Here is a 20,611-nt window from a genome sequence, read left to right as displayed (position 1 = left end):
AAAAGGTATCCCCACCTGTAAACATTCTAACACTTTTATGGACATGTAGGTGGATAGTTTTTCTAACCTGAAAAATGCTATTCAAAAATAGTTTTAGTATGTATTTGCTTCCCCTGATAATCAAGATGTAGAAACTGAAAATGCTGTAAATGAATGAAGCAAAAATCATTCAGGCTGATTGTGCCATACTCCAGGCTTCTCCCACTGACAAATTTTAACCACGCGTAAGCCTCTTTGCCACCAAAGGGTGGGTGGGGGGAGGGAAATGTATTTTGAGGATTTAAATTACTTAATTATAATATTGTAATCACATCATGTGTCTTATTGTATTAATAATTGGGAGGAGGATGGGAGAAAATGATTGTTTTATGTATTACTTGTGTAGTTAATAGTACGTTTTATGCAGTATTTTATCTTCAATTAATTGTATTGCACTGTCAAAGTTTGGGAAAATCAATAAAGATTTTTTTTAAATAAAGCTTCTTTGCCTACCTTTCTTTCAGATTTTATCACCAACATGAATTTTTCATAGTCTGTCTGACTTTTGATCCATTTTAGAGGACCAAAATCTATTACACAGTCTTGCGTTTTACACATCACACTGGATGATTTGTGCAGTGAGATCCTGGCCCCATCTCATTTTCTACCTCAATCCTGTGCCTCCAATATATTGTGAATGTATCGCTGTAACCCGTTCTGGGCTCCTGGGGAGGACAGGCTTTAAAACTAACTAACTGAGGCGCGCTAACCGATTTAGCGTGCGCTAAATGCTAACGTGTCCATAGAATATAATGGGTGTGTTAGCATTTAGTGTGTGCTAAATTGATTAGTGCGCCTTCGTAAAAGAGGGGGTAAATAAATCAAATTAATATATGCCATGGGATTTCTCTGAGTAAAATGTACAAAGCCCCCAACAGACAGAAAAAAAAAAAAATAATAAATTGTTCATGCTCATAATCACAAACCCAAAAGACACATCACAGAACTGGGAAGACAATTTTTTCAAATAATAATTCTAACAATAAATAGCGGTACTCATTATCGCTGGGTTTTACTAAACCACAGAAGAGCTTCTTACCGCGTGCCGGTGAGGTAAATGCTCCGACACTCATGTGAACTGAATAAGCGTCGTAGCATTTACCTCGCCAGCCCGCGGTAAGAAGCTCTTCCTGTTATGTGATCTAGAGCCCTAAGCTAGTAACAGGAGCCCTAAGCTAGAAATCAATAAACCCTTTAAGAGTTTAAAAAAAAAAAAAGTGTCATTGCTTTGTCAGGGAAAACCATTTGTTCCACAAACATTTGACAATTTGATACCTTGAACGTAAGTCTTGGGTTGTGCTGTCATCAAGCAGCTGTTGATTCTCTATTTTCTCACCATAAAATGCAATGTGCTTTGTGAGATCTCGCTGCTCGCGCATTTGCAGGTCCTGTGAGAAAAGCAACATTGTGAGTGTTAAAGTGGGGCCTGGATGAGGCTTGCCGCTCTTCAAGTTCTGAAATCTCCCAAAAAAGAAGCACTTCAGATGAACCAAATCGAAAGGGGGTCAGAGACACTGTTCCTTGAGCGTACCGCTCAAAAACACAGTGTTCCAGACCTTATATGGCACAAAATAGCTTTTCAAGAAACACATTTTCTTTGCAATTTTAAGGGGCTAGTTAATGCCAGGGTCTCTGTGTTCTGCGGGTTGTTTGCAATCACAAATTTTCAAGGATAAAGCTATTTGTTGATAGGCTGAACATATAGGAAGCTATCTCCCTCCCTTGCACTGTGCTGGCTTCCGTTCTACCTCTCCCTTTTAGGTGACCCTATCTGATGATCTTACAGTGGCCGAACAGGCAGACAAGGCAACTGCAAAAGCCAGAAGGATGTTTGGGTGCATAGGGAGATGAATGGACAGCAGAAAAAAGGAAGCGACAGTGTCTCTGTTTAAGTCTCTGGTGAGGCCCCATTTGGAGTACTGTGAGTAGTTCTGGAGCTATAACCAGTCTAGAAAGTGGCTCCTAAAATGATCAGTGGTCTTCGTCATAAAGCTTCTGGGGACAGACTTAAAGATCTCAGTATGCATATTTTGGAAGAAAGGTAGGAGAGGGGAAATATGATGAGGCATTTAAATACTTAGGCAGCATAAATGCATAGGAGCAAACTTCCTGCAAAGGAAAGAAAGCTCTAGAAAGAAGGGGCACAGGATGAAGATGAATGGTGACAGATTTAGGAATAATCTAAGGAAATTTTTTTCCTGATGGAGAGGTGGATGCAGTGGAGAGGAAGTCTGTGTTGAATTTAAAAAAACCATGGGACAAGAACAGTGTAGTAGGTGTAGGGTTGAGAAAAGAGTGGGGAACAAGAGGGAGGGTGAGGTTGTGGAGCTGAAAAGTGTGTGGTGTGTGTGGGGGGGGATGGGGAGAGGGGATAAGGAAGGTCAGTAGAAGCAAGAGGACTTGGGGAGGTAAAGGAGTGAGAATTGTCCTGGATATGATGGTGCAAGACAGATCAGTGAGGTCTGTGAAATAATGGTGGCAAGTCTCATAAGGTGAAAAGGAGAGTAAACTGGTAATGCAAACTCACCGGGGATATTCCACATGCGAAGGGCAGGGTCTTGTGAGTGCTGCAGGATGGGAGAGCTAAAAAGAGTAGCATTTTCTACTCACGCCATCTCCACCGAAACAGCATGAATGAATGGAGCCAACATGTACCTTTAAATTACTGCTTCATTGTGGCAAGAGGAGGAACTTTAGCAGGGAATGAGTTGTCACGGGCTAGTGAGGAGCCTGGTTTGGTGGAGATCTTGTCCACTTCAACCCATAGGTCCTGCTTTTTTTTTTTTTGGGGGGGGGGGAATCTAACTCAGTGCTTTGCAGCCTGCATCTGGGTCATTCAAATTTATGATCCAGGCAGAGAACATTTGCCATGCCGTGCATCCCAGCTCCAAGTCGCTCGCCTCCAATGGCATGGAGTGATGAATGTTCTCTGTCTGGATCACATAACAGGAATTCCATAGAAATCCGAATGACCCATGGATAGCCAAAACATTGGATTTTCCCTCAATAAGCATGTGTTGCATGATCTCTGTTGACTCCTCCTTTCTTTGAAACATAGAAACATGACAGCAGATAAAGCCAAAATGGCCCGTCCAGTCTACCCATCTGCAGCATCCACTATCTCCTCCTCTCCCTATTGGCTAAAGATCTTTACACCTGCATTGTGATGTCATAGAGCTTTATGGTTATAGAAGCTTAGTAATATGATGGCAGATAAAGGCCAAATGGCCCATCTAGTCTGCCCATCCGCAGTAACCATTATCTCTTTCTCTCTCCGAGAGATCCCACTTACATATCCTAGGCCCTTTTGAATTCAGACACAGTCTCTGTCTCCACCACCTCTTCTGAGAGACTGTTCCATGCATCTACCTCCACTTTTGCTCCTCTGTATGCTTTTTGCTCTTTTCATTGTGGTTATCTAATTCAGTAATTCTCATCCCTGTCCTGGAGGTATACCTAGCCCAGGGGTGGGCAACAAGGGCCGCAATCCAGTCAGGTCTTTAGGATTTCCCCAATGAATATGCATGAGATTCATTTGCATACAATGGGAGGCAGTGCATGCAAATAGATCTCATGCATATTCATTGGGGAAATCCTGAAAACCCAACTGGATTGCGGCCCTTGTTGCCCATCCTTGACCTAGCCTGTAAAGGGAAGGGGGTGGGGGTAATGCACTTTTTGCCCAGGGATTACCAAAGAGGTACTTTGCTCCCCCAGTCATTCACGGTTGGTGATTCGCGGTCCCGGTCATTCGCGGTATTTTCCGACCGTGAATGACCGGGCAGGAGAGAGCAGCCGGAGCGCCAGCGAGTGAAGGAAATCACTCTCGGTATGCTCCGACCGCCTCTTCCTGCACTAAAGTTGGGTCTCACCAATCAGGAGCTGCTTTGACACGGCTGCTCTCTCCTGTCTCCCCCGCAAAAAATTGTATTCGCGGTTTTTCAACATTCGCGGGGGTTCCTGGAATGGAACCCCCTCTAATATCGGGGGAGTACTGTAATTCTACTATGAATCCTGCCTGTATTTTAGAAGAAAATCTACTCAGACAATCCTTTTCTAAACTCCTAGTAGTATTGTACATTCCCTAGCCTGAACATATACTGTATGTTCCAGTTTTTATGTACAATCTAAAACGGGCCTTTGGATGGGGAAATGCAATTTACCTTTTGCTGCTGTAAACTGTTTTGCTCGTTGACTGTTTGTCTGCTCATGGCAGCTTGTGCTGGTGCATCAGTGTTGGCCGTATGGGGAAGTTTCCCAATCTCTGCTGGCATTTTTACATCATTAATTAACTGCAAAAGAAAACAAGATATTTTTATTTGGCAAGTGTTTAAATATTGAATTTTAATAATACTTTATTTTAAAACGTATACATCACCTAAAACCAAGGCGGTTTCCAAAAGAACATGCATAAAGTAATAAAAACAAGCAATACATAACGCATTTATTAACAGCTGCCTTAAATCCTGCACTACTATTCAAACCAACTTCACATTCGCATTAATGCTCTAACAAATAGCTGTGTGATTTATGTTGACTTGACTGGGGGAGGAGCCACATTTCAGGGGCCAATAGTGGAGAAGATGCTGTATCAACACGGCTAAAGCAAATGTCACCACAGTCAGAAAGTCTACTGAAAGATGACGCTCCACTAACCCTAACGACTGTGAGCAGACTTTCTTGGATCCTCTTCATTTACGTAGCATGTGGGAAGACATAGGTAGCAATTCTATAAAGTCACAAAAAACCCGATGAACAGCACACTTCTATAACAGCATTAGGATGCGTCTAACCCGCTATAGAGCGCTAGTGCAAAGTGAAGGGATTGGGAGCGACTTTCACAGTGGCTGACTTCTTAATTTTTCACTGTGAATCCCCACCCCCTTGCAGAATGCAGCTGAGCAAGCTAATTGGAGGAGCAGGTGTGTGTGTTCTAGGCCTCATGATTGAGCCTTGAAAGAAAGAGGTCATAAAATTATACCAGAAGAATGGTACTATTCTGGGAATGGAGTACAAATCCCAAATCTGTCTTTGTCCGTTTGTCTCTTTTACATAACATAGTAGATGACGGCAGATAAAGACCCGAATGGTCCATCCAGTCTGCCCCTTTTGTCCGATATTGTGAGCTTATTATAAGTAAGGCTTGTCCTGAAAAAACTTTGGGCTTCTTTTATAAAGGTGCACTAGCGGTTTTAGCACGCGCTTAGCTGCGCTAAAATGTCACGTGCGCTAGCCGCTACCGCCTCCTTTTAAGCAGGCGGTAATTTTCAGCTAGCGCACACTATAGCGTGCGCTAATCTTATGCGTGCACTAGAAAAACGCTAGCACACCTTTGTAAAAGTCGCCCTTTGTGTGCTATATGATTAGTGTTCATTTCTATTTTGTACAACCTTTTCTTCCTATCACTGTATAGGAGACTATAAGCCATCCAGAATACAAAAAGAGAAATGACATAGAAGAGAACTGTAGTGTGTTTCTTAGAATATAAGAATTGCCCCTGCTGGGTCAGACCAGTGGTCCATCGTGCCCAGCAGTCCGCTCATGCGGTGGCCTCCAGGTCAAAGACTAGTGCCCTAACTAAGTCTAGCCTTACCTGCATACATTCTGGTTCAGCAGGAACTTGTCTAACTTTGCCTTGAATTCCTGGAGGGTGTTTTCCCTATAACAGCCTCCAGAAGAGCGTTCCAGTTTTCTACCACTCTCTGGGTGAAGAAGAACTTCCTTACGTTTGTACAGAATCTATCCCCTTTTAACTTTAGAGAGTGTCCTCTTGTTCTCCCTACCTTGGAGAGGGTGAACAATCTCTCTTTTTCTACTAAGTCTATTCCTTTCAGTATTTTGAATGTTTCTATCATGTCCCCTCTCAGTCTCCTCTTTTCAAGGGAGAAGAGGCCCAGTTTCTGTAATCTTTTACTGTACGGCAACTCCTCTAGGCCCTTAACCATTTTAGTCGCTCTTCTCTGGACCCTTTTGAGTAGTACCGTGTCCATCTTCAAGTACGATGACCAGTGCTGGAAGCAGTATTCCAGGCGGGGGCGTACCATGGCCCAGTACAGCGGCATGATAACCTTCTTCGATCTGTTTGTGATCCCCTTTTTAATCATTCCTAGCATTCTGTTCGCCCTTTTCACCGCCGCCGCACATTGCGCAGACGGCTTCATTGACTTGTCGACCGGTACTGTATCCCCAAGTCTCTTTCCTGGGGGGGGAGGGGGTCTCTCTGAGTACCGCACTGGACATCCTGTATTAAAGATTTTTGTTGTAACTGAGATAAGTGTGTGGGACCCTTGTGCCAATATGCCAATATCTAGATGGGACTGTTTACGCCATATCAATGGCAGGCGTTATGTTGCTGAGCTTAATTGTGTATTGCACTGAGCACATTTCAGTTTCTTTGACGCATGCTAAGGCCCAGATTCTATAAAAGTCACCTGAAGTTAGGCACCTAGATCGGCACACCTAGTTTTGCAGGAAGTGATTGAAGGATATTGCAGCAGGACAACTGCTGTTGAATTTTTGTGCCAGTGAGACGGGTATTCTTTGTGTTTAAATACCCAGGATGTTTTTGTAAGCTGTTCCACTAGAGAGAAGTTTGCAGTTTGTTTTTCCCTATCTAGTTTTTCCTCTGACGTAGCCCTCGAGCGAAACATGACCATATCAGGCACATGTTAGATTAAATTTCTTTTTGTTCCATGCACCCATTTGATTTGCTCTTTGTTCTATCTTTGAATTTTGTGGTCTGCACTGGCTTGTCACCGTTAATTTATATGCTACATTTAAGTCACAATTAAAGTCATTACTTTCTTTAGCAACCAAATATAATAATTGGATAGAACACAATATCCCTTCAGGTCATGTGATTCACCCTGTACTCTAATCAAACTCATCAGTTTGGACAACTCTAAGGGCACCAATTGTTTGTAAACTAATACTGTTTGCTTGTTTTTATATATATATATATATATATATTATTTTTTTTTTCTTTATTTTAACAAATTAAGGGGTTCTTTTATTAAGGCGCGCTAAATGCTAAGGCATCCATTATATTCTATGGGCGCCATAGCCTAAATCAGTTAGCGCACCTTAATAAAAGGACCCCTTAAAAACATAGCAACAACAGAAAACGCTGCGTATCATAGCTTACAAGGTTGTCAGCATGATGTCTCACTACACATCTGTACTCTAACTCTTCGGTACAGTGCTCGCGCAGATTTAATACGTACACACGCCAAAAATCCCTCCCTCCTTCCCCCCCACCATCAGCTATCTTGAGAGCAACAATTAGTGTATATTCTTATAGTAACAGTTTACAAACTTAACCCAAATGGGTGCACCATTATATATAAGGGTTCCGAGTTTTCAGAAAAGTCCGAATTCTGTTAAAGCGCAATGCTGCGAGTCTCGACACGCGGCAAACGTAGTCCACTTTAAGCTGCACTTGTTGTCTAGCGGGGATTACCGGCTGTTTCCAGGCCGCTGCCCACGCCAGTCTGGCCGCTGTTACAAGAGCAATCAACTTGTGATGCTTCGAACTAATATTGTTTTAATAGATTGTACCTGATCTTCACTGGGTTTGTCCTGAAGCATCAATTGGACTTTCTCCAAATTACACTTCAAGGCCTTTAGCTTTAAGGTCAAGACCTCGGCTTCCTTATGTGTTCCACCATTATCTCCATGGAACCAGCTTTTTCTTTCTTCTAACAAAGAGGAGAACTTTTGCTCAATCTCTCTTAACGTCATCTAGAAAGTAAAGAAAAATGACTCTTAAGTACAGATGAACTCCTGTTCTGTAAACGCACTATTTTAGCTTTCCTCTAGAGCAGTGTAACGCAAACTGTGTGCCACGGCACACCAGCGTGCCTCCTGAGATTTCTGGTGTGCCGCGGTACACTGGGGGAGAGGAGAGGTGCTGGCGCCTGATGACTGTCTCGCGAAGAGAGGCACGTCCTGTAAGCAATCTCCCGATGCCGGCACTTCTTCTCTTTGCCGGTCCGTCTCCAGTGCGGGTCTTTCTCTCGGCGCAAGGCCCGTTTGAAGGGCCTTTCTTCATACGCTGATGGCGGTGCACTGACATCACGTGTGCGCATGATGTCATCACGCCAACGCCAGCACACTTCCGGGTGTCTCAAGCCGAGGACACTAGGTTTAGTGTGTCCCAGCTTGAAAAAGTTTGCGGGACACTGCTCTAGAGTCTAGAAGTTTAAAATAAATGCAAGGATACAAAAAATTTTAGATATTAAAACAATGATATTATTCAAACCTATCTTTAAAATGGAATCTACAAATAATGAAGAAAAATGGAATGAAATACAAACAGGGCACATCTAATCTGGTTCTCTGAAAGAAATCAAGTTTCTTATGATTTTCCCTTATGAAACTATGTTGTCTATGATCCTAGGACCCAGCGGTTTCATGGCATTCACGTTTCAAGTTTTATTAAAAATTTGATAAAATATTTGTATGAAATTTCTAAGCGATTAACAATAAAAATGAACATATCGATACATTCAGACAATAAATATAGACAACGGACAGACTTGAGAGGGAGGATGGAAGGGCAGAATTACAATTTTTCAAAAAAAGAACATAGAAGGTCTAAAATGTTAGGGAGCGATTAACACTGCCTAAGATACCATTGAATTTGGAGGTGGCAGGACCAGTCTGTCAGAATTGAATTTTTTATTAGTCAAAAGCATCAATATACAAAATTCCTTGTCCACTACTAATGAGGGTTTCAGGTTCATTGGTCTCACTTTGTTTCATTTGTGGGGTACCTCAGGGTTCTATTCTTGGTCCTGTCCTCTTTAATATTTATCTTGCTCCACTGGCACTTCTTCTCCAATCTATTCTTCTCCAATATTTTTATTTTTTCATTTTTATTTATGCTGATGACATTTCCAGAAGAAACAAAAAACAATGTGGAGAAATGTTGTTCCTAAGATGAACTTTATTAATGTTAAAGTAAAATTAAAACTTGGCAAACCACATAAAAATCTCTAGGACACAGTCTGCTGAAAAGCTTTGGACTCTGGACCCAACACGGTCCGTATTTCGACAGAATGTCTTCTTCAGGGGTCCCTATGAAGTCCTATGGTAAAGATAAGTGGATAAAAATGCCAGTCGGAAATAAACTGTTCCGTAGAAGCTGTGTGCAGGACATGACCTCAAAAAGCTTTTCTAGCGCAGGGTGCCGTGCTGCTCCCAACGTTCATTGACTTCCTATGAGCGTAGGGAGCAGCGTGGGCCATTCAGCGCAGCTCCCCGCACTAGAAACTGCTATCGCAGTTTCGTAAAAGAGGGGGGTAAATCTTATTAAAAGAGGGATCACCAGCAGCACCAAATTTAAGCCTTAAAATGGTTGCATATACTTTAGTTGGAGAAGAGACGACTCGGGGGGTGATATGATAGAGGTCTATAAAATAATGAATAGAGTGGAAAGGGTAGATGCGAATCGCTTGTTCACTCTTTCCAAAAATACTAGGACTAGACATGCGATGAAGCTATTAAGTAGTAGATTTAAAACAAACTGGAGAAAATATTTCTTCATAGAACATGTAATTAAACTCTGGAATTCGTTGCCAGAGAATGTGGTGAAATCAGTTAGCTTAGCGAGGTTTAAAAAAGGTTTGGACAATTTCTAAAAGAGAAGTCCATAGGCCATTATTTTATTTATTTATTTTAGGTATTTATATACCAGTGGTCTCAAACCCGCAGCCTGGGGGCCACATGTGGCCCACCAGGTACTATTTTGTGGCCTGTGGTCTGCACTAGTACTGTCTGTACTAGTGCTGCCCACTCTTTGCAGCATCCTCTGGCTTCCCCCCAGCCTCCCGCTCTTACCTCCAGATAATTATTGCAGCCTGCAGATTGCCCATTCTGTAGCAATCTTTGCAGGCTGCCGTCGTTCTCAACAGCATGTTCCCTCTGCCGTGACCCTGCCCCTGAAGTCAGAAGAGGGGCGGGACCACGGCAGAGGGAATGTGCTGCGGAGGCTGATGGCAGCTTGCAAGGAATGCTACAGCACCTCTCTGCAGGCTGCAGGAACGCTACAACGATCCTCTCTGCAGGCTGCAGTAATTAGCTGAAACTAAGACCGGGAGGGCAGGGGGGAAGCTGGGGAAGCTGCAAAGAAGGGGGGGAACATGCAGTCTTTTGGAGGGAGGGGGGGAAGATTTATAAACTATAAAGAGTTTTACCTCATCCAAAATTGTTGTTTCTTTAATAAGACATTAACTAATTTTTCTGCAGCCCTCCAAGTATCTACAAATCCAAAATGTGGCCCTGCAAAGAGTTTGAGTTTGAGACCACTGTTATATACTATCTATCAAGGTTATCTAAGTGGTTTACAATCAAGTACTCGAGCATTCACTGCTTATTCCTAGGATAAGCAGCATACAATCTGTTTTAGTACTTGAGATCTAGCTAGGTACTTAGGACCTGGGTTGGCCACTGTTAGAAACAGGATATTGGGCTTGATGGACCTTCGCTCTGCCCCAGCATGGTATTTCTTATGTCCACCTTGTTAAATATTGCACATAAGAATTTCAGCAAAGCATGTTACGTAAGCAAGTTTAAAACAAGGTTACTATTTCCTTTGCTAAGACACAGCTAGACGTGTCATGCAGACTAGCATATTCTTGCTCCTAAAAACAGAACTACTGGAACATATCCAACAGAGAAGGGCCAGGTTTAGAAGCTGACCTTTCACTTTGACCACCTCTTCCTACCTGACAGTCTGTAAGCTGCCGCTCCACCTGCTGCTGCATATCTGGGTTTGGCTTGTTTGTTAAAGAGAGTTTCACTTTGTCTAGCCACAGTTCCAGCTCAGCAACCTGTGCCTGATAGACATGGAGAATCTCCTTAGGCTCCGTCTCCTTGATGCTATCCACTGTCTTCTCTGAATTTTCTTGTTCCCTCTAAAACAAGCCATGGATGAGCAAATGTGTTACAAGAGGGTGTGTCGCCATGGAATGCCACACAGAAAAATATTTCACAGGCTGCCTATCAGAACTAACACAGACACCTTGGCCCAAACCAGCAGGATCATGTTATTCCCACACTAGGAAAAAAAAGACAGTCATGTGATCCAGTATCAACACGTTTCCAAGCAGCTAATTTGCATGTACACAGGTACAGCTGAGCACACAGGAAGTAAACCACGGCTCAGAGTTCATTAACTCACAGTCCCAAGAGAAAAACCATTTTGCTAAGTCCAAGGTATCTGGTTGCAGTGAGCATATATTGTGAAATGTTGAAACTAGTTCTGAACTGAGCTGACAGAACTAATTCAAACAGGAGCTTAGTCTGAGACTGATTAATTATAAACCTCTCTGCCTGATATATAATTACTGTACCTTATGGGTCTGAATTTATAACAGGAGGCCAATGTAAGACGTTCAATAAGGTGTCGATATTAAGAACATTTATAAAGGCAAGCTTTATAAGAAAATGGGGCTTCCAAGAACTAGCCCCACTAGCACACCAAAATCTGTTCTGCAAAGGTGTACATCTTTGCATGTGTAATCTATATGTGTACATGCATTTTCTATAAAACATGGGTCTACTTCACAGCCCCACTTCCATTCCACCAAACTATGTCCCCAGTAACACTACCTGCAGATCATGTAACAGCAGGCACACACTTTTTACACATGTATGCAATCACACAATTTTATAAAAGCCCCTTTCTGCATGTAAAACAGGCCTTACATATGGCACGGTGAGGTAAATGCTCATAAGAATTCTTTGAACACTGGAGCATTTATCTCGCTGGCTCACAGTAGAAGCCTTTACTGCATCTTTATAATAGCCACCGAATATAAATTGCATGGAAGATGATATATATAACATCTAAATTGCAATGCTTTTTCAATTACTAAAGGCAAGGGAGATGTCTATTCAACCAATAACAGAGTTTTATTTGGAAATGTTGTCTCAACAAGGATCCAAGTTTCGGTGTAATCAAGACGCCTTCCTCAGGGGACACTCATTTAAAAATTCTCTGAATGCGCTGAGAAACAAAACCACAAGTAGTTGCTGAGAGAAACATTCCAAGATGCATTGTATTACATTAGTGATTTCTATTCCGCCATTACCTTGCGGTTCAAGGCGGATTAGATCCAAACTAAAACAAAAATTACATTCAAAATTTGAAGGAATAGAATAAGCGATGACATAGAATTTTTAAGGTAATATATATTGGGTAAAGAGTTACCAAAGGGAAGTGGAGGTCTTTAGGAGCTAAGAACAGGGTGAAATAATGGGTTTTAGATAACGTTTGGTAGATAAAAGAGTATTAGAGAGATCTAAGGGTAAATAGAGTGTTGGATATTGGGTTGGGATTGGTTGTGCTGGATAGGTTTTATGTGTTTTTTGAAGAGTATGGTTTTAATATCTCTCCTGAAGGCTTTGTAGTCTTTAGTCGAAGATAACAGAGTGGTGATTTGTCTGTCCAGTTTAGCTGCTTTGGAGGCATTTAGCATGCATTAATCTTTAGCACACGCTAAATCAGTTAGCATGCCTTAATAAAAAGGACCCCAAAATGAATTAACAGGTTTAATAATAGAACTGAAAAGGTTTAGGTCACTCTATGGGGCTGAGAGTCCACCAGTAAACTAGCATGCAATTGTTATTTCAGCATTGAGAACAAGTTTGTGCAATGATAGCCAATCTGAAACTAGATGAGACAAACTTCTAAAGGTTTAAATGATAGAGAGCATGCACAGAAATGAAAGGAAAGACCAGTGGATTGAATAAGAGTAGCTACCGGGCTCAGAAACAGATTGCATAGAAGTAGAAAAAAGGATAGATCCTTGTGGAACACCCCATTGTAGTTCATTAACCATGTAAAGTTGAAGATGTGGAAGATACCTTGTATGTTCGATTAGACAGACAAGAAGAAAACCAGGATATATTGGACGATTGTAATATTGTTTACTTGGGCACACCAAAGAAAGTTGTGAGAAAATTGAGAATAGTGCAGAATACGGCTGTTCGCCTGATATTTGGGCTGAAGAAAAGCGATCATATCAGCCCTTATTATCATTTATTACACTGGTTGCCAGTGCAGGCACGAGTAATGTTTAAATTCGCATGTCTCTCTGTTTCAAGTTGGTTTGGGGATTGGTCCCTACCTACCTGTTATGTCATTTTGTGCTATATAACCCCGTGAGGATAACCAGGAATTGTAACTTGTTTGCATACCCGAAGATTTTAGGTTGTAAAATTAGGGGCTCCTTTTACTAAGGTGCGCTAGCGTTTTTAGCGCACGCACAAGATTAGCGCGTGCTAGCTGAAAAATTACCACCTGCTTAAAAGGAGGCGGTAGCGGCTAGCGTACGGGACATTTTAGCGCACGCTATTCCGTGCATTAAGGCCCTAATGCACATTTGTAAAAGAAGCCCTAGGTCTTTTTTAGATAGGATGCTTAATTTATTCTGTCGTGGCTCTTCCAGTTATGTGTGACCATTTGGATGGCTATTCCCGTCATGATCAAGAAAAGACAGCTTTTATATTTATTCAAAGTAGGCTTAACGTTCAGTAATGTACCACAAATTATGGCTTCATAAGTTAAGGGAATAGATGACTTATTTGTCCCCAAATTGATCTCCAGAATCATTGCACTTTGTTTCAGAGGGAGCCAGTGTAATTGTTTCAAGACAGGAGTAATATGTGTCATCCTAGGAATGCTAGTGATCAGCCTAGTGGCCAAGTTCATCAATAATTGCAGTGCTTTACGCTTCATTTCTATCAAGCCCAAATAATGTGAATTGCAATAGTCTAATTTTAACAAAATTAAGCCTTGTACTACCGACCTAAAATTATTCAATCTATATAGGATATGTAATTACATATACCCCCCGAATAGTCTTCAAAATTTGTTGTCCTGTTGTCAATGCAGAGTACAGACAAATCATCAAAATTGTCATTTCTTTCCTCACTTCTAATTGGACCCCTAACACATTTAAACGGTCTATATAGTTTTCATCATGACCTCGACCCACAATCATCACCTCAGTCTTATTCACATTCAGTTGTAACCCATGAGTCAACATCCACGAGCACACCACCTTAAAACAATGATTTAGTTTTGTCTCAACCTTATATATTTGTTTGCCTATCAGGAAAAAAAATAAAATATCATGTGCGTACAATCTATACTCAACACCCAAATGTCGAAAAACTTTCCTCAAAGTCGCCATATGGATATTAAACAGCACCGACAGTGGCACGCCTTTTTTTAGCATTATCCTATCAGATACCAGTGTAGGCCTGGAAAACCCTGTCCTACATTTCTGGTGCCTACCTTTGCCTGAGGCGCGATTCTGTGCTGTCGTGTGATTGAGACACGATCGAGAGCTACTTTTAAGGTGGTCACCAACAATGGCATTGGTTACAGAATCCAGGCCTTAATGATCAGCTACTTTAAGATTACAGAAGCATAGTTCTAGTGAGTACAAACAAGTCAGATGATTGGGAGGAAGGCAACCTGAGATAGCAGGAGAATGGCAGATCTATTCACTCTGGGACAGCTGCACTGTCAACAGGACCCCATCCAGGATAGGCCACAATACTCAACATGGCCCCATGTGAAGAATGACATACAGTATGCCACTTAAGTGATATTCTATAACTACCACATAGATTGCAGGTGGGCATATAGAGGTGTGAGATCTGGCCAGAACACATGCAGGGCGCACAGTTATGTAACTGTAAGTTATATGCATATCACTGGGCTTAGCTGTATATATGCCATCTCTATGGCTAGTTTAACTGTTGACTCCATAAACACTATTGTGAACTTTTCTACCCATATGTCTTAACAGAAAACATGTTCACTTGAATTGAGAATCACTGTAAATATATTAAATTAATTGAATATCATAAGCATACTTTTTTTTTTTAATAATAAATCTATTCATTATCTTTATTCATTTAACAGGCCTTCATTATCCATGTTAATCTGTCAACATGTTAAATAACCTGGATTATAAATCAATTAATTGACATCTCTTCTAAATGGACTAATACTAAGATGAAGAAAAAATGCATCCTTCATGCAGCAAAATTCAAATACACCATGAGAAAAAAGGACAACCTTTATTTCAGTGAGCATCAAGATCTTCTAAGGAAATAGGGAAGTAGGGTCTTCATCATGTTTAGCACGTTTAACCATTTGGTCCATCAATATCCATAAAAAAATAGCAGAATAGAATAGGAATCATTCTTGTGTCACGTTGACCTTTTGTCACTGACACATGTTAGCCCTGGCTGTTCATCACACCATGAAAATGGGTTTGCTCTTAGCTAAGTTTTCAATCTGTCAACTTTAAAAAATGTTATTAAGACAAGAGGAGACACTTTAGCGGTCCCTGAGCTTGGTACTTTTTTTTTTAGGGATGACAAGTTAGCTGCACTTGTTTAATGAATAACTGAAAAAAAAAAATTACATTCTCAAACTGCATAAAATTATTTTAAAAAGTACATATTTTAAACCTAAAGAATGAAAGAAATGACACCATTCCACTGCAATTTGGGGACATTCTGGCTTTTACGATAAGTTAGTTTAGACACAAGTGAGAGATGCAGTACGTGCAGCTTGTATTACTGGAAATGTATTTTATGGTGTCTGCTTATTCATAGGAAATGCGGAATATCAAATGGATTAAATACATTTTAAATATGGCGCATTAAGAGATTTCTCTCTTGTTCAAATATGGCTAAGTTTAATGAGTTAGAAAGAATAGCTCTTACTGCTATGTCAGAAAATGCTACAATCATCATCTAATTATACAAAACAATGATTTAAGATGTTCACATGCAAGGAAAATGGAAAAGAAAAGCTATTTCAGCACTCTACCTGCAAGATGCCGTCTATCTTGGTGTCTTCTTGTAGGATCCCATCTGTCCTGGTGTCTATCTGCAGGATGCCGTCCGTCCTGTTGTCTACCTGAAGGATGTTATCTATTCTGGTATCTACTTGTGTGATGTCGTCTATCCTGGTGTCAACCTGTGGGATGCTGTCCATCCCATACTGTACCTGCAGGATGCCATCCATCCAGGTAGCAATTTTGGTATCTAACGGTGGGATGCCATCTGTTCTGGTGTCCACATGGGGGATGCTATCTGCCTTGGTATCTAGCTGCAAAATGCCACCTGTTCTGGAGTCCATGTGGAGGATGCTATCTGTCTTGGTATCTAGATGCAAGATTCCATCTGTTCTGGTATCTACGTGGGGGATGCTATCTGTCTTGGTATCTAGATGCAAGATGCCATCAGTTCTGGTGTCTACGTGGGGGATGCTATCTATCTTGGTATCTAGATGCAATATGCCATCAGTTCTGGTGTCTACGTGGGGGATGCTATCTGTCTTGGTATCTAGATGCAAGATACCATCAGTTCTGGTGTCTATGTGGGGGATGCTATCTGTCTTGGTATCCAGATGAAAGATGCCATCTGTCCTGGTGTCAACCTGTGGGATGCTGTCCATCTCATATTGTACCTGCAGGATGCCATCCATCCTGGTAGCAATTTTGGTAGCTAACGGTGGGATGCCATCTGTTCTGGTGTCCATGTGAGGGATGCTATCTGCCTTGGTATCTAGATGCAAGATGCCATCTGTTCTGGTGTCTACATGGGGGATGCTATCTGTCTTGGTATCTAGCTGCAAGATTCCACCTGTTCTGGTGTCTACGTGGGAGATGCTATCTGTCTTGGTTTCTACCTGCAAAGTGCCACCTGTTCTGGTGTCTACGTGGGGGATGCTATCTGTCTTGGTATCTAGCTGCAAGATTCCATCTGTTCTGGTGTTTAAGTGGGGGATATCAACTGTCTTGGTATCTAGATGCAAGATGCCATCTGTTCTGGTGTCTACGTGGGGGATGCTCTCCTTCTTGGTTTCTACCTGCAAAGTGCTACTTTTTCTGGTGTCTACGTGGGGGATGCTATCTGTCTTGGTATCTAGCTGCAAGATTCCATCTGTTCTGGTGTTTAAGTGGGGGATACCAACAGTCTTGGTATCTAGAAGCAAGATGCCATCTGATCTGGTGTCTATGTGGGGGATGCTATCTGTCTTGGTATCTACCTGCAAAGTGCCACCTGTTCTGGTGTCTACGTGGGGGATGCTCTCCTTCTTGGTATCTACCTGCAAAGTGCCACCTGTTCTGGTGTCAACGTGGGGGATGCTCTCCTTCTTGGTTTCTACCTGCAAAGTGCTACCTTTTCTGGTGTCTACGTGGGGGATGCTATCTGTCTTGGTATCTAGCTGCAAGATTCCATCTGTTCTGGTGTTTAAGTGGGGGATACCAACTGTCTTGGTATCTAGAAGCAAGATGCCATCTGATCTGGTGCCTACGTGGGGGATGCTATCTGTCTTGGTATCTAGATGCAAGATGCCATCTGTTCTGGTGTCTACGTGGGGGATGCTATCTGTCTTGGTATCTACCTGCAAAGTGCCACCTGTTCTGGTGTCTACGTGGGGGATGCTCTCCTTCTTGGTATCTATCTGCAAAGTGCCACCTGTTCTGGTGTCTACGTGGGGGATGTTCTCCTTCTTGGTTTCTACCTGCAAAGTGCCACCTGTTCTGTTGTCTACGTGGGGGATGCTATCTGTCTTGGTATCTAGCTGCAAGATTCCATCTGTTCTGGTGTCTACGTGGGGGATGCTCTCCTTCTTGGTATCTACCTGCAAAGTGCCACCTGTTCTGGTGTCTACGTGGGAGATGCTATCTGTCTTGGTATCTAGCTGCAAGATTCCATCTGTTCTGGTGTCTACGTGGGGGATGCTCTCCTTCTTGGTATCTACCTGCAAAGTGCCAGCTGTTCTGGTGTCTACGTGGGGGATGCTCTCCTTCTTGGTATCTACCTGCAAAGTGCCAGCTGTTCTGGTGTCTACGTGGGGGATGCTCTCCTTCTTGGTATCTACCTGCAAAGTGCCACCTGTTCTGGTGTCTACATGGGGGATGCTATCTGTTTTGGTATCTAGCTGCAAGATGCCATCTGTTCTGGTGTCTACGTAGGGGATGCTATCTGTCTTGGTATCTAGATGCAAGATGCCATCTGTTCTGGTGTCTACATGGGGGATGCTATCTGTCTTGGTATCTAGATGCAAGATGCCATCTGTTCTGGTGTCTACATGGGGGATGCTATCTGTCTTGGTATCTAAAAGCAAGATGCCATCTGTTCTGCTGTCTACGTGGGGGATACCAACTGTCTTGGTATCTAGAAGCAAGATTCCATCTGTTCTGCTGTCTACCTGGGGGATGCTCTCCTTCTTGGTATCTACCTGCAAAGTGCCACCTATTCTGGTGTCTACATGGGGGATGCTATCTGTCTTGGTATCTAGCTGCAAGATTCCATCTGTTCTGGTGTCTACGTGGGGGATGCTCTCCTTCTTGGTATCTACCTGCAAAGTGCCACCTGTTCTAGTGTCTACGTGCGGGATGCTATCTGTCTTGGTATCTAGCTGCAAGATTCCCTCTGTTCTGGTGTCTATGTGGGGGATGCTCTCCTTCTTGGTATCTACCTGCAAAGTGCCACCTGTTCTAGTGTCTACGTGCGGGATGCTATCTGTCTTGGTATCTAGCTGCAAGATTCCATCTGTTCTGGTGTCTACGTGGTGGATGCTCTCCCTCTTGGTATCTACCTGCAAAGTGCCAGCTATTTTGGTGTCCACATGGGAGATGCTATCTGTCTTGGATTCTAGCTGCATGATGCCATCTGTTCTGGTGTCTAGGTGGGGGATGCTATCAGTCTTGGTATCTAGATGCAAGATTCCATCTGTTCTGGTATCTACGTGGGGGATGCTATCTATCCTGGTATCTTCCCACAGGATGCCATGTGTGTCTACCTGTAGGATGCCGGCCTTCCTTGTGTCTACCTGAAGTATGTCATCTGCTCTAGTGTCTAACTGTGGGATGCTATCTTTCCCAGTGTCTATCAGCAGAATGCTGTCTGTTTTGGTTTCTAAAAGCGGGTTGCTCTCTATTCTGGTGTCAAACTGTGGGATGCCATCTGTCCTGGTATCAAGTTGCAGGATGCTGTCTGTTCTGGTGTCTTGGCTTTGGTGAAGTCCTTCTTGTTGAGGACAAATGCTTGGTACTTCATCTGACATTTCGTCCTCCTTCTAAAATAGAAACAATAGATGCACAGTGAAAATTACTCACTGGTGGCTAGGGAAATGGTCTAACTACTGTTATCAATGAAATCAATTACTCAGCTTAATACAACAACTGGGCAGAACTGAATGTACACTATTTTGATAGCTTTCAGGCATGCAGGTGGAATATAAGAAGTTAAAAAAAAAAAGAACACTAGCTTCCTCTTTTGATTTGCAATTCTTATTCCAAATTCTTCTAAAGATGAAAAATGTGTTTAAAAATGTGCCTAAATGCTGCAGATTGAAGCTTTATATTATTTTGGTCATTGTCACCCCACTCTTAAACTCTCAGATGGTTCTCTAAGAATTCCAACCAGGAGACATGTTCTTGGCATGTTGGCCATTTTATTTCTTCTTTTTCATGTCAGGATTGGTGCGTTATTGTTAAAATCTAAGCTAAACCAGCTGTTTGAACATCAGAACAGCTGCAGAACAAATTATAACCTCTTTGGCTTTCTACAAACTGCTGGCAGCCCAACACTAAGGGCTCCTTTTACTAAGGTGCGTCAGGGCCTTAATACACGGAATAGCGCGCACTACATTGCCGCACGCGCTAGACCTTAACGCCAGCATTGAGCTGGTGTTATTCTAGAAGCGTACTGCGTGGTTTAGCACGCAGTAATTTTGTGTGTGCGCTAAAAATGCTAGCGTTCCTTAGTAAAAGGAGCCCTAAGAAAGAGGAAGGAAACAGACAATTTCACAAATACTGACCATATACCACCTCAAAGCATGAAGACAATATTCTGACAATATGTAGAATGCAAGACGCTATTTTAGGGGTAGGCAATTCCGGTCCTCGAGAGCCACAGGCAGGTCAGGTTTTCAGGACATCTACAATGAATATATATGAGATGGATTTGCATACATTATCCCCCTCCCTTTTCAACATTTACTTGGCTCCTCTAGCACGGATGCTAGCCGACCTAAACCTTAAATCATTCATATATGCCGAAGACATCACCATTATCATTCCCCTAACTACATTCACTCAACAGACGGAACAACTCACCTCCTTTATCCTCACCAAGCTAGAACAATGGACCTCACAATTCAAATTAAAATTAAACACAGAAAAAACCCAAAATCTTCCTGGCAAGCCCTACCCACAAAATAACAAACACTTCCCTGAAACTGAACGGCCTAGAATACCCCATCAACCCCACCATAAAAATACTCGGAGTCATCCTACATAGAAGCTTGACCTTCGAAGCCCACACCAGTGCCCAGGTCAAAAAATGCTTCTGTTCCCTCTGGAAACTTCGCACCATCAAACACCACTTCGACCACCTCTCCTTCCGCTTACTGGTCCAATCACTAATCCTAAGCATATTGGACTACTGCAATATCATATACCTGGGAGCCTATAAAAACACCATCAAACGTCTTAGAATAGTACAAAATGCCGCTGTCCGCCTC

At 42.3% G+C, this 20,611-nt stretch overlaps 1 protein-coding gene across 7 annotated transcripts in view; it reads right to left on the bottom strand.

Annotated features, from left to right (window-relative positions):
• The window catches only part of SYNE2 (spectrin repeat containing nuclear envelope protein 2), a 654,322-nt gene that overhangs the window by 273,914 nt on the left and 359,797 nt on the right, over positions 1 to 20,611 (bottom strand). For all 7 annotated transcript variants that reach the window (XM_033952730.1, XM_033952735.1, XM_033952736.1 and 4 more), the window contains 5 exons: positions 15,899 to 19,162; positions 10,767 to 10,955; positions 7,597 to 7,779; positions 4,203 to 4,331; positions 1,315 to 1,427 (listed from right to left, as the gene is read on the bottom strand). In XM_033952730.1, coding sequence (XP_033808621.1) covers positions 1,315 to 1,427; positions 4,203 to 4,331; positions 7,597 to 7,779; positions 10,767 to 10,955; positions 15,899 to 19,162 — 3,878 coding nt within the window. The remainder of the gene's footprint in view (positions 1 to 1,314; positions 1,428 to 4,202; positions 4,332 to 7,596; positions 7,780 to 10,766; positions 10,956 to 15,898; positions 19,163 to 20,611) is intronic.

The sequence above is a fragment of the Geotrypetes seraphini genome, chromosome 7 (genome assembly GCF_902459505.1).
Source record: "Geotrypetes seraphini chromosome 7, aGeoSer1.1, whole genome shotgun sequence".
NCBI lineage: Eukaryota > Metazoa > Chordata > Amphibia > Gymnophiona > Dermophiidae > Geotrypetes > Geotrypetes seraphini.
Note: the sequence above shows the minus strand (reverse complement) of the source record. Positions and strands in the feature narration are given on the sequence as shown.